The sequence below is a fragment of the Pyrgilauda ruficollis genome, unplaced genomic scaffold, assembly GCF_017590135.1.
Source record: "Pyrgilauda ruficollis isolate IOZ18807 unplaced genomic scaffold, ASM1759013v1 scaffold3, whole genome shotgun sequence".
Classification (NCBI taxonomy): Eukaryota; Metazoa; Chordata; class Aves; order Passeriformes; family Passeridae; genus Pyrgilauda; species Pyrgilauda ruficollis.
Genome location: NW_024524377.1, coordinates 16398494 through 16415017, shown reverse-complemented (window position 1 = coordinate 16415017; position 16524 = coordinate 16398494). Strand labels below are relative to the sequence as shown.

Here is a 16524-nt window from a genome sequence, read left to right as displayed (position 1 = left end):
ATTATTATCTGTGAATAAAATTCCCATCTCCAACAGTGCTGTGACAAAGTACATATACTTTATCCTTTCACTATAAAGAACTTCTATCCTTAGACAGCCATTGTAGGAATTGACAGGTAACCAGGGTGACCAGCAAAACACAGCTCAAATGCAAAGACTAAATTCATTTCATTACCTTGCCAGCAATGCTGGGAGGCAGAGACACACGGGGACACAAGCTCCCTTAGGGTTACTTCATCTTCCTGGGAACACAGCCTGCCCCAGTATATGAAAGGGCTTTGTGCATGCACAGCTTATCACAAGTCTGTGCTTTTTTGAGCTGTCTCCCAGAGGAGGCTCAAGCATGTCTGTGAGAGCGTATTGTGTCTACACAGGAATTCTACTTCTCAAAACAGGCAGAGGATAAACAAGACTAGGCATAGTAAGTGGAATTTTCCCACACTGACATGCTTAGCATTCCCAGCTGCAAGTTCACTTTGAGAGAAACTATTCCCTCTTCCCCAAATTTTCCAGTTTTAACCTTTCCCTCCCAACAGCATCTTCAATCCAACTCCACATATGCACTCAGATGAGACAGGGTATCTTATGCGGGAATATTTTTCCTGTAGTGCACTGCCTGTTATTTTCCTTCATGGGCACCTCTGAACCTCACATTACACAACCGTGACAGAAATCCCAGAGCCTCTGCTGAGGGTCTGTCTTAATCCTCAGCACTAGGCCATGTTTTTATTCTGTCTGCTGGCCCTCAGGTCCACTACCTCCACTGCTTTTGCTACAAACATTTACAACTGACTTAGCTGCTCCTAAATTAAGCCGCATAACCGTTTCCTCCAATCCCACTGACTTTCTACTGTGTTATGACTTGTAGAAGAGGCTCCTCTAACTTCAGAAAAAGGCAGTTTCCATCATTGATTTTACAGTACCAGGGAGAACAGAAAGCCATTATTACAGCATCAGATAGTTAATCTTTTTGATTAAGGGGTGGAGTTTCTTCATCATCTGCCTCAGATGCTCCTTTGATCCCCTGCCTGGGATAGTTGCTGTATGTTTACATACAGTTACTCTGTCCTTTCTTCCCCTGCCTCTGCTCTTCCGCAGTTTAAGAGAGAATACACTTGTTTGTTACTTGATACCCACTTGGTCAATCAGCGTGGTTTCAGAGTGTTCTAGACTTCCTTGTGTGTTGTCCTCCAGGTGCTTCCCTATGAGCACGTGGTAAATGCAGATCCCATTGTCACCTGTGCCTGCATCTGTGTCCACTCGTGGTGTACCTCCTGCCATTCCAGCAGTCTTACCTATGTGCTGCACCAAGATTCCAAACCAATGTCTACTTGTTCACTTCTCCATCTCTCACTGCAAATGTTGTCTCGGGCAGCTCTTTGTCAACTTGTCCTATTTAAGCATAAATTACAAAGCTGATACCTTCCAAGTGGAGGCAAATAAAGTACTTCTTAATTTTGAGTAGAAAGAATGTTCCACACACAGTCCTATAATCTCCCTTTCCATCCCAAAGATGGTAACTTCCTCCTCATTTGCACCAGGAAGAAAGTTAGGAACTTCACAGAATCTGCAAAAGTTATGGGGAAAGTGGATAAGTACTACTAAAGACTTTTCCTTGTTTGTTCACAGATTTCAGGAGGCCCTGATATATCCATTACTCAGCTCCAATGTAGGAAGTCCTGGAAAGTCTGTGGCAGCTGAGGTATCAGGATCCATGGGAAATACGTTCCCCTGGCAACTAAAATATATTTGTATCTCACTATGTGTTCAGCTATGTCTCCCACAGCAGGGGTCAGTCTAGTAAAGCTTCCTTATGTTCTATTCATACAGCAGGGATAAGCTGGTGTTTTGTACAATTCTCATTATACACATATGAACAGTTCTGACAGCAAAACTGATCTTTTTTTGTCCAGTTTTTACTGTTTTCTTTGGATATTTTTTCAAAAGAAGATACAAACAGCAGCCATGAAAAACATCTGGATTACTAATTTGCCTTGAAAAGAAAGTCATATTGGCCAGAAGATAGGACATACAATTAGTATTGCAGTAATTATCTTATATATAAAACTGATATTGGAAGATAAACGTTACACAAATTTAAACATGAAAAATGGTGTATATATATGAAATACTGCTTTCTTCTAGATGAGATGTGGTTTCCCACAATGATTTTTTTTCCCCCTGGATGAATGTTGACTGAAATGTAAAATAGTCTAGAGCTCCTTTGTCTTTTTAGGCATCAGTTGTTCTTATTGCTGGTTCCACCTACCTGAAGCTATAGGAAGGTGAACAAGCAGAATCAACTTGGGCTTTTGCAGCTTTGCTCACTGGAATCAGCCTGACCAGCAACATCTCAGCCTTGAGGAAATGCATAGGTAATTTATAAAACCAAAGAAACAACTATGCAAGTATCTTTTTCCAATTTACTGGCATTATATTCTGTATCAAGAAATAACAGAAAAAAGGCCCAAGAGAACAGCCCCTTTTAAAAGAAAAAAAAGCATTTTGAATCATGTATATTTGATCTACATTTAAAGACCAAACAAAAAATAAGACTTGTAGTTGCCAACATTCTTTTAACCTTCTACAGACTCTTTCCAACAAGACGAGAATGGCAATTTTTATTTGCTAAATTAACTAATTAAGAAATGCTAATTGACCTCTTTTCTGCATTCAGTTCATTTTTCAATTGGTTCTCCCTTTCTTCTGCCCATTTGCTGTAATTTATGTGTTGTCTGTGTATGTATGGGTGCAATCTCGGATATATATTAAGCTAATGTCCTGGTTATCCCTGAGATACCTCAGCTAATTCCCAAAGCAAATATAAATTAAAAAAAAAAAAAAAAAGTAAAACAGAAAAACATTGTTAAGGCAATTACCTCCAAGTGTATGTGTTGAAGCAATTAAAGACCTCTTGCTAAGGAGGACTTTACAGTCAGCTGTGCATCTGACAATGTGTAACAATACAGTTTTACATTATAAATATGATAGGGATAAGGCTCAACACTGCGGAGGAAGAAAAATCAAACAGAAAAAAAATGCAAAGAGAAAACAACTTCTAAAAGTTTTAATTTTCTTTTCTTCTTTCCTTAAAAAACCTTCCAGGGGGACTGGATAGCTCAAGGGGTTGGTAATAGGATACAGAGCCTTTCATCTCTAGGTCACCAGTTCGCATCCAGGCCAGGTCAGTAGTGACCAAAAATTGTTACCATTTGATGAGTTTTCAGTGACCTCTATGAATTAAGTTGTTGGAAGCATTGTTGGAACAGTTGCTGGAAGCTGTTCTCTTTTTTTCCAAGAAGATGTGTCTGATCTTTCCTTAGTCTCAGTGGTGAGACTGCATTATCTGTTCATCTAAAGATTATCAAGTGCAAGACGCACTGATGCATTTTGTAGAAATCTTTTTTTCTACAACTATTATCAATTATCAATAATTGTTGTAACAGTTATTGTTGCTGTTAGTATTCTTCTGCCTGTTCTGGATCTGTGCTGTGGTTCAATGGACCAGGGTTGTTATAAAGGTAACTGCTACAAGCACTCAGTTTTTGCAAAACCATTCTTTGTGTGAGCAGAGGTAACCTTAATTCATTTGAGTTGCAGAACTAAATCCCCATCTTTCTTTCCTGACATCTTTATTTTCAGGTTTTTCATCAAGACTATACAGAGGAATTCAATCAGTGTAACACATCTGGAACATTTTTATGAGTGGGGGAAAAAAAAGACAAACACTAGCTGGCCTAGAATTTCAAAGCAGCAATAGCCTAATGCAGTGTCATAGATCAGGTCAGACTTGGAACAAATTTCAGAATTTCTAATTCCATTTCTAATTTTCATGTTGTTCTCAATTCCATGAAGCTAAATAGCAACAGATTTATTACTGGTATCTTTTTATCACCAAAAATACTAGCAATGTAAAAAAAATAAAATTAAAAAGTGCTAAATTTAAAAAGTAAAATTGTGGTTTTATAGAAGATAAGGATTATTCTGCTACAGAAAGGTCCCATTTCTACTGTCTGGCAATGGAGGAGACCGTTCTAAATGAAAAGAAAATATGCCCCAAAAACAACATTTCTACCTAAGATGTCTAAACAGGTCCTAATTGCTGGCCATAACACTTGGGAGGAAGAGGGGAGGAGGGTGCTGAGTGACAAATAACACAAACACAATATTCCTCTTCCAAAGGCCTTCTAGAGGCTGTGAAATACAGGTAGTGAGACTGAGCAGTTCTGAGCTTGCTCACAACTATGTTGGTAGTGGGGAGAATGTGTCTATATTGCAGGAAACAGAGATGGACTAAGACAACTTAATGTACTCCAATATCCATGCCAATCCTTTCCTGCCTCGCTGCAGGACTTAGATTACTGAAAGTCAGAACCCTACTTCATATTTTATTTTACCTTCCTACCAGGTCCCAAAAGTTTACAAAAGAAAAACTGTAAACTTTTAAATAAAATATAACTTGTAAATGAGAAGCTGGAATACTTAAGGAAAAATAATTGTTCATCACAAAAGTTTTGCTAGGTCTGACAGACACATGTGATTAATTTCTGTATATATCAGAAAAATGCACCTTTTATCTAAATAAGATATATTGACATCTTGTCTGCAAATATCTGAGAAGGTAACCCCCCCCAAAAGTAATTCAAAATGCAAAATCAGAAGTCCTAAATATATCCTTGTCTAGATACATGAAGGGTATTGCTAACTTAATTAATGAAACAACAAGACTGGAGCTTGAAATAAATTATGTTGATTCAAGTAGACACATATTGCAAACCTGTCTTGCTTTCGTATACAAAGAAATTAATCTTTGTTATAATCTTGCATGGAACAATAAGGCAATAAAGTTATGTCTTTAATTCGCGCATAATTCTTTTATGTAGAGCTTAGTTTCTAGATTCATGGCATTTGTATTTTCAGCTTAAATTTCAAAACTATGTTGATCAAATCTACAGGTTGCCATTTTGCTTTAAACATTGTTTAAGCTATAATTTCATTCATTTTTAGAATTCTATTATGTCTACATTTTTCATTTAGCACGTTTGTTTTTTTTTTTTTTATCTAGAACAAGTCAGTGTCAGGCATCATTGTACTACTGCCAAGTCTTCTCTTTTGTTTTTCTATTAATTATTTTCATTATCTCCCTTATTTTCTTTTCATTACATGTACTAATGTTAATAATTTAAAGGAATGATGCAATGCTACAGTTATTAATGTACAGCTTTAAAATTTATAATATTAGTTTCTGAATTTATTAAGGAATGGTGAAACAGTATACAAAAATGTATTGCTGTAAATATGCTTATACTCTTTTCTCTTTCCCCCTGTATTTGTGTACTAGGTGGTTGTGAATGCCCTTTTAGGAGCAATTCCATCCATCATGAACGTGCTTCTCGTTTGTCTTATATTCTGGCTAATTTTCAGCATCATGGGAGTAAATCTGTTTGCTGGGAAGTTCTACTACTGTGTTAACACCACAACTGATGAAAGGTTTGAAGTCGACCAAATCAACAATTTTAGTCAGTGCGAGGAGCTCATAAAAAACAATCAAAGTGCCCGATGGAAAAACGTGAAAGTAAACTTTGATAATGTAGGATTTGGGTATCTTTCTTTACTTCAAGTAGTAAGTGATCACTCTTTATATACCTTTTCCTGTTTATATCCAGTAGTGAAAAGCAATTCTAGCAACAAAGAGACAAAACATTTACCTGATGACTTTTATCTGTGACTTAGTAGTCCTGCTACATGGGTAACTGATTACTCTTTTCATCATAAGCAGCAAGTAGAGTCTGCTATGATGAATAAAGAATCTTTAGGACATCTAATGACACAACTTCCTAATTATGGCTCCCTTAGTCCTTTAGCCACTTCTAACTTTTAAATTAGAATTACCTGGGAATGGTATTCAGGTATCTAAATATTTTAAGTTTTCCAGTTGCTGAAAAAAAAAATCTCTATTGGTGTGATAAAGTCACAAAGAATTCCGGGTAATAAATCTCATCTCAGGTTTGTGGCTGCCACCAGGGCAGATCTAATCTAAAAAGCAATTTCTCATTTAGAAGAGAAATAAGAAAAGAAAAATAGCATTTGATACTATAATCTTTGAAATATTTTCCTGATACTTCTGTGCAAAAGGACCTCAGAGATTTTTAGCAAAATCTGAGGGAAGAAGAAAGAAAATATATGCGGAGAGATACTAGAAGATTACACCTTCAATATCAAAAATGGTGTCACAACACTGTCTATCTTTGTATTTTGAAGCAGCTACCAATCTGACCCAGCTTTAATCAAGACAATGCTGGACTTTTACCTATGTCGTGTACCTTCAGCAACTTCTTTTTTTTTTTTTTTTTTTTTTTGGTTTATTGAGGTTACTGTCTAAATCTGCAGTATCTTATGCTTCATTTTTATTGCTTTTACATAAGTTCCCAGATTTTCTGTTGTTTATACAAAATCTCAGTAAACCAAATCATTAACATGATGCAGTGTTATGGACATTGTCCTGCACAAGGTCTAAAACAATAGTTCTGAGCAATGTGAACTGCCTCTCCCAGCTAATACAGCATCTTACCTGTGTGACTGATAAGTCTGTACATTTAAATTTCATTATGATTCCTCACTTTACTGTCACATCAGGAAAGAGTGGAGAGGGACCAATAGTATTAAAGAAATAAAACACTGAACTGAATACAATTTCATTTTGATAACTAAAGAGTTTAAGTACTTACTTTCTTTGCCTTACTTATGAAGTCTACTCACCCAGGGAGTCAGAATGCTTCATTACAGGTGTTTAGGAGAAACAAGACATGAACAGAACTCTTTCCAAGTAGTTTGCAACTCTCTTTCTAGTAGTAACCTATTTTGCTCTGGGACACAAGTCATTATTCCAGGTTCATTTCTTTCCTGGCTTTGTGGCTGCAATCACAAAGCTACTTGCTATTTCAGTGTCCTGGCTATGCATAGATTATTTCATCTTCTATTTATTGAAAAGACACAAATATTTCCTTACATTAAGACTTAGATTCTTAAATTATTGGACTTTTCAGGAGGCAAATTAAGAGAAATTTGCCATTGATTCCCACAATTCCAAAGGAAAAATTCATCTACATCTACCAGAGAGGGACCTTGCTCTCATGCAGAATGAGCCTGTTTGTTTGTACAGTATCTACAATGTAGAGAACTTACAAGAACATGAGACTTATGTAATGATGGAGGATTTTTTTGTGTGAGTAGAATGTTCATGACAGCACTTAATTTTTCTATATTGCTAAAATGCTTGTGAAATCATCAAGACTTTTTTGTTTGACATAGCAGAAAAAGCAGGGGCATTTCTGTCATTGAACAAAATATCATCCCTGCATCTTTTAGGGTTTGGTAAGTAGCCAGTAGTAGTGATTTTGCAGTTATGGAATTATAAGAGCCCTAGGATTGAGAAAGAATAATATCAGCTTGATTTTCAGTTATTGCATCAAAATGTAGAGAGTCTTATGTTTTTTCACCTTCAAGAAAACAAGGCCACAATTCATAACTGTTTGAGATTCTTACATTGATTTCTCAATCAAAAAAGACTGATACGGTGATTTTCTATTTGACATATAAAGTACTTTGGATCAAACTCTAGAACAGGACTCCAAAGCCATCATGTCAAAACAAACATGAGACTTGAATAGGTATGTCATAGCTCTAGATTTTCCTACCCTTCCTAAACAGCTTGCAGCAATAGCAAGAAGACTAAATGCTCAAATATGACTCAGTTAGAGGTACACATTACTGTGTCAGAAACAAAGATAAAGCTATTGAAAGTTAGCAGTTGGCCTAAAAGTATATACTGAGCCTGAAAATTTTGACTATAAAACCATGGTTGCAAGTGGATATGCTTTCTGTTTGCCCTAAGTGAACATTAATGGCATTTCTACTGACTTCATTTGGTTCTGCACCTCAACAACCTCAGGCACAGACTTTTACTAGCGCTGGACCTGAGAAAATAACCCCTGGGAGGTCAATGTCATTTTTCTAAAAACAGTTTCTGTGAAGAGTATCAATGCATGAATTACTGATACAAGGCCAGGAGGCCAGAAAGTAAATACAGAAAGCTTCCTCTTATTCCCCATTATCTCCATTCTGCCCTCTGGCTCATGCCCTCTGAGTCAGCCAAAGAACGCTGTAAATCCCTTCAGCTTTTCTGGGTTACAAGAACCATAACCTTACTGTCTGTATCACTAATTGGAGTGAATAATAATGGAAGTTAGAACCATTTTTATGACAAAAAATCAAAATGAAAACAAGCCAAAAGAACTTCAAACCAAGGCATTGAAGGCTTCATTATTCTGGGAAAGACATAAATGAGACCTCTGAAAAACTTTTTTTTTAATGTCTCCAGCAGTATATGGGTCTGTTCATCACAGAAAACTCTTCTTTTTTTAAGAGTGATATGGAAAAGAACACATATATTTCACACAAAAAACCTCAAAAGCAGGGAGATAATTTCAGAAAGAAGTATTCTGGGCTCAAAAAATGCTAGTGACTTTAAGCAAAAGGAACTCTCTAACAAGCTCTTTCTTGAGTTTACTTGCAGTGCTGGTGAATGACTTTCTTGAATGAGGGGCCTATGAAAAGAACATTACCTAATTTTTAGTTGACATTTCCTGGTTTTTTGGTTTGTTTTTTTTTTCTGTTATGGGAGGCATTTTTGTGTGGAAAATCTTTAGTATTATAGCAATGTTACAATTCTTTCTGCCCAAAAATACAGCCTAACAATACATGTCATTGATAAAACTGAGTTTATGGACTTTGTTGATCAAACTGTTTTGCAGAACTCTTACATAATTTGAAGTTGGAGTATCATTATTCATGCCATCAGTCATATAAGTACACATTTCTTCTATAAGAATCTTTTTCTTCTATAATATAGCATAGATCATACGGTTTTATGTGGATCTTCAAGTTTCTTTTTTTCATTTCTTGGTCTGAACTTGCTTGAGTATTTCTCTGTTCCTAAAGAGAAGCATCAAAGCAGAGACAGATCTGCTGGAGAAATTCATTTCACAATTGTCATGCACCAGTGAGTGAAGAGGAAGAGGTTGGTGTACACAAAGAGATGTGGCATCTGCCTTGATAATTTTATGGCCTTATGCCTTTTAACTTGAACCTAGTATTTGGATTCCTTGGTAAGTAAATCTCCTAGAGGCCTGCTTTTATCCTGCTCACCAGGATAAAATGTGGCAAACCAGTGGGTCACAAAGCACAATATTATACTCTACTGTTACTAATGTCAGTAAGACAACACATCTCTTGAAGTGTATGGTAAAAAAATCAGAAGCTGAATTCTAAGGCTAAAACTTTAGGGTACTTTCAAAGTTCCAACAGGTTAGTATTTTAAAAACAAGAAGCTATTGTATCTCCAAAAGGGAATGTGAATCTTTGTGGTGATTTCTTCTGGTAAAGAAATTGTGTGGTAAAACTCCAGCATGACTTACAACTTCATTAGAAATTATTTATCAAGGGGAAAAAAATCTATTATTTTTTACCCATAGTAAAGGAGATGGGGGACTTTTGTTCTGTTCTTTTTTATAACTACATTTGGATCTGCATTTGAATGTGTGTCATTAAAATCTCCTTGGTAGAAAAAAAAAAACAACCCACCTTTGGAACAGATGCTGACTTCAGTTATACTGCTGTAATCTTTGAAATCAATTAATTACTCCTGATTTAGTGTCACTGAGGATATACAATATATTTTATATGGTAATATGCAAAATGGAAACTAATAATTTGATCTCTTGGTCATTTTCTGTGTTATTTTCTTTCAGGATACAAAAATACACAAACAATACCTTATTTCTCTTAAATAGATATCATTGCAGATAAAGATAAGCAGGTCTATGCATCTATAGTAGAAATAATGCTTTCACTGAATGGGATATCTTGACTCTCTTAATTTCTTCAAAATTTTTAATATCTTAGAGTTTTATGAACCTCATTGTGGAAATCACAAAACAGCAATATGTTATATTTCTATTTTTCCACCCCCACACTCTTTTCAAGTTTCCTTTTTAACAACAACAACAAAAACAATAATAATAATACAGCTCAGTTCTTCAGCTCTATTTCCTATCACTAGTTAATGGGTACTGTTTGTTTATAGTGCAGTACTTTAGTGATGATGGTGAAGCTTAATATTTTAAAGTTAGTCTATCTTTTTTCATTGACTCTACTTAGTCTAGGCTATGCCAATACATTTGCAAAAAACACAATAATTATTCTGTTTTGCCTGGAGGATGATATGCAAAGATCATCATGAGTCTTGTTGATCTTGTTGAACATCATGAATCTGAGGCAACAGCAGACATTTTGCACAAGTGCCACCCCATCATTCACATCATCTTTCTGAAGTAAAAGTGTGCCCATTATTTTCCCATGGTGTTTCAGACTGAAGTGCTCATTTCAAGTCATGATATTCCAAAAAATGCAAATAGTGTACCAAGACAGAAACAAAAGCAGCACTGTAAGACATGGTGTAATAATCTTGCCCTATTTAGACGTTGTTAGATGAAATACTGAATCCTGTTTTGGTTGCCATTGCAAGAGATGAACCAGTGTAATAGCCTCAGAGGAAAATAAAGAGAGTGATCAGAGTTCTGGAAAACAAGAGTTGCATGGGAAGATTGAAGGAACAGTGATCACTACCTAAAAAAGAAAGACAGCAACAATCAATTTGCAAAAAGTAAGAGATGCTGCATGAAGGTGATTCCTGCAGTTCTCCAGATATGCAATGGCTATGACAAGTGAGTCTTAAATGGCAACAGAAGGATGTAAGCATTAGGAAATAATAAAAGGACGTGCCAGAATACATAATTTTATAAGGTTGTGGTGTATTCACCATTAAAAGCCTTTGAGAACAAGTTAAGCATATATTAGTAATTACATAAATACACTTTATCTACCTCTCCTAATCCCTTGCAGTCCAAGTATTCCGCGAGGACTTTAAATTCTTCAGCTGACTGCTACTTGTTTCAGGTTTATTCTTGGTTTATTGTTCCTCTGATACTACTTTTTGATTTCACCATCATACTGTTAGTTACCTCAGTTTTATATTTCCTGTGTTTACCCCAAAAAGTGAAAGTTGCTGCACATTGGATTCACATCTAAGGATCATCATGCTCTTTTCAGTATTCCACAGTTCCAACAGTGTAAAGGACCTTTCCTTTAAGAAAATAATTTTATTTTAAATTATTTTAATTTTATTTTAAATTATTTTAAAATAATTCTTATTTTAAGTTCACTTCAGGATGATGCCAAATTGCTCTGTGTCCTGCATAAAAAAAAAAAAAAGGTTTTTTGAAACTTCCACTAGAAATGACACCTGAAGATGATGGTGATACAGTAAATAAAATGGATGAAGAGTGTTCCATTCCTGATTCTATCCTGCAACTGGTTTCTGTGGCAAGGAAAATGAAGGAACCAATGATCTGTAGTCTTGTTTTGCAAAATTGTAATGAGGATTAAACAACATAGAATTATTTCCTTTTTTTGCTCTATTTTTGGGCACAACTGGATTAAAAACCAAGTGATTTCTACTTGGAGATGTTGCCTAGTTAAAAGAGAACTAATTGCCACAACAGAGTAAATTACTTTCTGTTTTGAACATTCTGATGAAGCAATCTACACCTCACTGTCAAATATAAAAATGTACAGATTTTGGGCAGAGGAAATACCTCCAAAATTTCAATAAATGCTGTCATTTATGAGGCATATTAAATATTCAATGCACATGAAACACTTCCTACTACTTTGTCTCTTAATGTATGTGACATCTAGGCTCTGTAAAGCACAATATATTATCTTTAAAGTGAACATAGAATTACTAAACCAGGTAAAATCTTTTAATGTATATTCCAATTATAGGAAAATACCTTTTTATAGATGATCAAATTGTTGGTTCCATTTTGTTGCCACCTTTCTGACTTGGGATGGAGGAACTACATATTAGTCCTAATTGGTGGCAACTCAGTTACATAAGGCTATACAGCCAGCTGTACATAGCTCTTGCACTTGACATGATTTGATGAACTAAAATGCCTTCTATAATTTTTGTTAATTAGAAATAAGTTAATCATACTTACTGTTTAAAATGTTCCTATCTAATACAAAGTAACGGGATACACAGCAGTATATCCGATGAGCAGCTGAATGGAGAGCCAAGAGGCAAAACACTTTGGAAATCTAATGCTATTAATTATTCCTGGTTCTGTACTGAGTTACTGGAAATTATTAAATGAATTGTCTTTAGAATGCTTAAACAGGTGTGTACTGTTTACAGGCTACATTTAAAGGCTGGATGGATATTATGTATGCAGCTATTGACTCAAGAGATGTAAGTATTGCAAATATTTTAAATTATCTTTTTTTTCCTGAGGTCTGTCTATCTACAAGTGTGTATTTATCCTAAATATGCAATTATATCCATACAATAGAATGAAAAATGAGTATGAGATTCTATGGTAACAAAATGTGGGCAACTGAATGCAAACTGCCAGATGCTATCAGCAAGAGGCAGAATATAAAAAATATATTGATATAAGTGATAGGAATATTGTCCAAATACAAAATATTGGTGGCACTTTGTGCAAGGCTGCCATTTGTTTGGTTGAAATTTTCACACGAAGTCTTAGGAATCATATTTCTCTTTTTTTTTCCCCTTAGGTGTTACAGCAACCCAAGTATGAAGACAACTTGTATATGTACTTATATTTTGTCATCTTTATAATTTTTGGGTCTTTTTTCACCCTGAATTTGTTCATTGGTGTCATTATTGACAACTTCAATCAGCAAAAAAAGAAGATAAGTATTGTTTCATTTCTCTTCTAAAGATATTCTAAAATAATGAATTTTTGTAAGTGCATGATATATGGAAAGTACACCCATGACTTGTTCAAAATTGAAAAAGCTGCAGTGTGTTATGACAAAATCATATCTGCAGTATTCATTGAAGTCATAAAATTTTTCATGTAGTGAATGGGACAGATCCTTCTTTTGTCAATTCCCAGTTTAGTCTTCCTCAAGTCATCTGCTTTTTCATGAAGTTTCACTAAACTTCATGAAATTTCACTAAACTTTATGAAGTCTTCCTGTATGATCCAACCCCTTAATTACATCCCCCCATTAGAGCACTCATAATTTCTTAGGGTTTTTCCCTTCTTGATTTTACGTTATTCTATGATAACACAAAAAAATAGCTAGCTGGTTATGAAATACAAAAAATCATTTCATCATGCAATTAAAGATGATCCCAAGTATTCAAGTTCTATTTTGTGGCACTGAACAATCTGAAACTATATAGAGCAGGAGTGGTTTGTAACTATTTCAGGACCTTTTTTATTGTTTCACAGTGCAGATGTAGATAATCTCACTGGTATAGATGGTCTGAGTAGGAGATGGTCACCTTTAAAATTATTTTCTGTAAATAGATAAAGCAATGAAAGTTCAAGGACCAAAACAGCTATGAGCTACTATTTCATTTTTACTTTGCTGGACTGCATCACTTTCTTTGGGTTTATGTTAATAATGAGAAATACTAAGCAAGATTTTTGGGCGTTGTAGATGTAGAAATGTAGAGGTACATGGTCAGGGAGCCCGTCCAGCTTATGGTCCTTGCATTCCCACATCTTCAGGCTTCCCACACAGTCATCCACAAAGGGCTGCATCCAGTCCTATGTGTGCATTGGCATTCCTGGAATTAGATGTCTATGAGTATCTCTTATCTAGGAAAAAATTTCTTCAAGGGGTATGGGAAGTGTCATAGTTTTTTATTCAGGCTGTCTCTAACACAAGGTTACTATGGATTTTGATTAGAAATATGAAAGACCCATAATTCCTTCTTTATCTTCAGTCCGACTTCAAAGGCAGGTTCATGCTTTTGCTAAATACTTCACTGAATACAGAACTAATCAAAATCAAAGATTTTAAAGAGAACATTTTGCTGTTAATAGCACCAAGGGTGCTTCAATCTTCAGCAGTTTCTCCAAAGTCTGATAATCCATCTTCTCAAGAACCTTGAAGACTTTGGGCCCAAATGCTAATGTGATTGCTAACTAATGTGACTGCTAAACTAGAGATACCTAAAGCACATTTCTGTACTGAAAACCTGACTTTGTCTTTTTCCTTTGTTGTACTAAAATCACAGTTCAGAAGTGACAGTATTGATCAGCCCAGACTATCTGAATTTATCTCAAATACTCTTTACTGTATCTCTTACTATAAAAGAAAAGAGGTAAGAGAAATGATATCTTGGAGTTCCAGGAAAAGAACTGTAAAAAGATGTTGATTGCATTTTATTTTTTTTGAGAGATACAGTACTGGATGTCCAGATTTCTAGAAAAAATACTTAGAATGTAGACAGATCCAGTTGATAGCTAAGAGATTTTTCCCGATTTAGTCTTCTTGATTTTTGAATCACTCAGTTTTTTCAGCACTGCATATAAATGTGATTATAACCAGTTCTGATTTCATGTTTTTACTTTGGAGGTCAAGACATATTCATGACAGAAGAGCAGAAGAAATACTACAATGCAATGAAAAAGCTGGGATCCAAAAAACCACAAAAACCCATACCAAGACCAGGGGTAACATTATTTATACACATCAGACAAATAGCTATTTACAAAGAGTTTTTATTGATACAGGGAGAGCAGAAAGTTATCAGTAACTGGGGCTTTAGTCAGCAGAAATGGAAAACAAAAATAAAAGAAAAAAAATTTTTCACTTACAACTATTTTATATATTGATATGCAACAAAGGAGGCTGAACTAAGTTGTTGTATTTGAGTACTCAATTAGCAACTAGTGTACGCTAGTTAAAATTTTATTGAAGTCTCATAAGGCTTACTGCATGTGTTTTTTCTACTTTCTTCTAACAGGAAATGTAAATAAATTACAGTTTGTATTGGATGTTTCTTCTCTCTTTCTTCCTCAGAATAAATTCCAAGGAATGGTCTTTGATTTTGTGACACAGCAAGTATTTGATATCAGCATCATGATTCTTATTTGTCTTAACATGGTTACCATGATGGTAGAAACAGATGACCAGAGCAAAGAAATGGAAAATATTTTATACTGGATAAACCTGGTATTCATTGTCCTTTTCACTGGAGAATTTGTCCTGAAATTAATTTCACTTCGCCATTACTACTTCACTATAGGCTGGAACATTTTTGATTTTGTGGTTGTCATTCTCTCTATAGTAGGTAAGTCTTGTTAATTAAACTTAAAGGAAGGTAAAATGAATAGGAGGTAAACTTTTACTTGAATAGAGCTGTATGGTGAGCTTTTGCCACCATGAGATTTACTGCCAAGTCATTCAGCTTGACATTTTAATTCGTAATTTAGCTAAAACAACCATCAAAATTGTTATAATCATCCAATACTTACTGCATCTGCAAATATTACATATAACTGCTGTAACAGAAATTATGCCAGTGTAATCTACAGAATATCTTCAATTGCTACATAAAATTGCCAGTTTTAAAACTGTGTTTCTAAATTTCTATTGTGATACAAAGATTAAGTGATAATGTACCTTCGTTTTCTTTTCTTTTTCTTTCTTTTTTAGGAATGTTTTTGGCTGAGATGATTGAGAAGTACTTTGTATCTCCAGTCTGGGAGAAGTTTGATCCCGATGCAACACAGTTCATGGAATTTGAGAAATTGTCTGATTTTGCAGCAGCACTTGAGCCTCCTCTTCATCTACCCAAACCTAACAAAGTCCAGCTTATTGCAATGGATCTGCCCATGGTGAGCGGTGACAGAATTCACTGCCTTGACATCTTGTTTGCTTTCACAAAGCGTGTTTTGGGGGAAAGTGGGGAGATGGACGCCCTCAGAATACAGATGGAAGATCGGTTTATGGCAGCCAATCCTTCTAAAGTCTCCTATGAACCAATTACAACCACACTGAAGCGAAAGCAGGAGGAGGTGTCTGCTGTCATCATTCAGCGTGCTTACAGACGTCACCTTTTAAAACGAACAGTAAAACAAGCTTCCTTTATCTATAACAAAAATAAAACTGAAGGTGGGGCTGGTCAGGGTATGAAAGATGAAATTCTTATTGACAAGTTAAATGAAAACTCATTTACAGAGAAAACAGATATAACCGCATCAACAGCAGTTTGTCCGCCTTCTTATGATCGTGTAATAAGGCCAGTCAAAGAAAAGCATGAAAAGGAAGATAAAGATGGTCAGAAATAAGAGCAAATAGCAAGAAAAATCATATATGTGCAAAGTAGTTCATAGCCTGTAAGGATCATGTGTTTGTGTCAACAGGACTCCTGAAGGAGGTCTATGCCAAACTGACAATTTTTACAAATACATTAAAGGTCAGTGCCTATTAAAAGACAGTGACCCCTTGTCAGTGACTGTGACTGTGATAAGAAGAAACAACCTTGACAGGAGGTTACTGTTCTCACTACCAGCTGACACTGCTGAAGAGGAGAGAAAAATGGCTACACAGACTGTAGGGACCAGTTAAAGG

General features: G+C 35.3%; 1 protein-coding gene across 1 annotated transcript in view; it reads left to right on the top strand.

Annotated features, from left to right (window-relative positions):
- The window catches only part of LOC121356707 (sodium channel protein type 1 subunit alpha), a 61110-nt gene extending 44869 nt beyond the window's left edge, over window positions 1-16241 (top strand). The window contains exons 20-26 of the mRNA XM_041473403.1: window positions 5342-5623; window positions 12320-12373; window positions 12703-12840; window positions 14517-14621; window positions 14971-15241; window positions 15384-15474; window positions 15557-16241. Coding sequence (XP_041329337.1) covers window positions 5342-5623; window positions 12320-12373; window positions 12703-12840; window positions 14517-14621; window positions 14971-15241; window positions 15384-15474; window positions 15557-16241 — 1626 coding nt within the window. The remainder of the gene's footprint in view (window positions 1-5341; window positions 5624-12319; window positions 12374-12702; window positions 12841-14516; window positions 14622-14970; window positions 15242-15383; window positions 15475-15556) is intronic.
- Window positions 16242-16524: the final 283 nt, after the last annotated feature.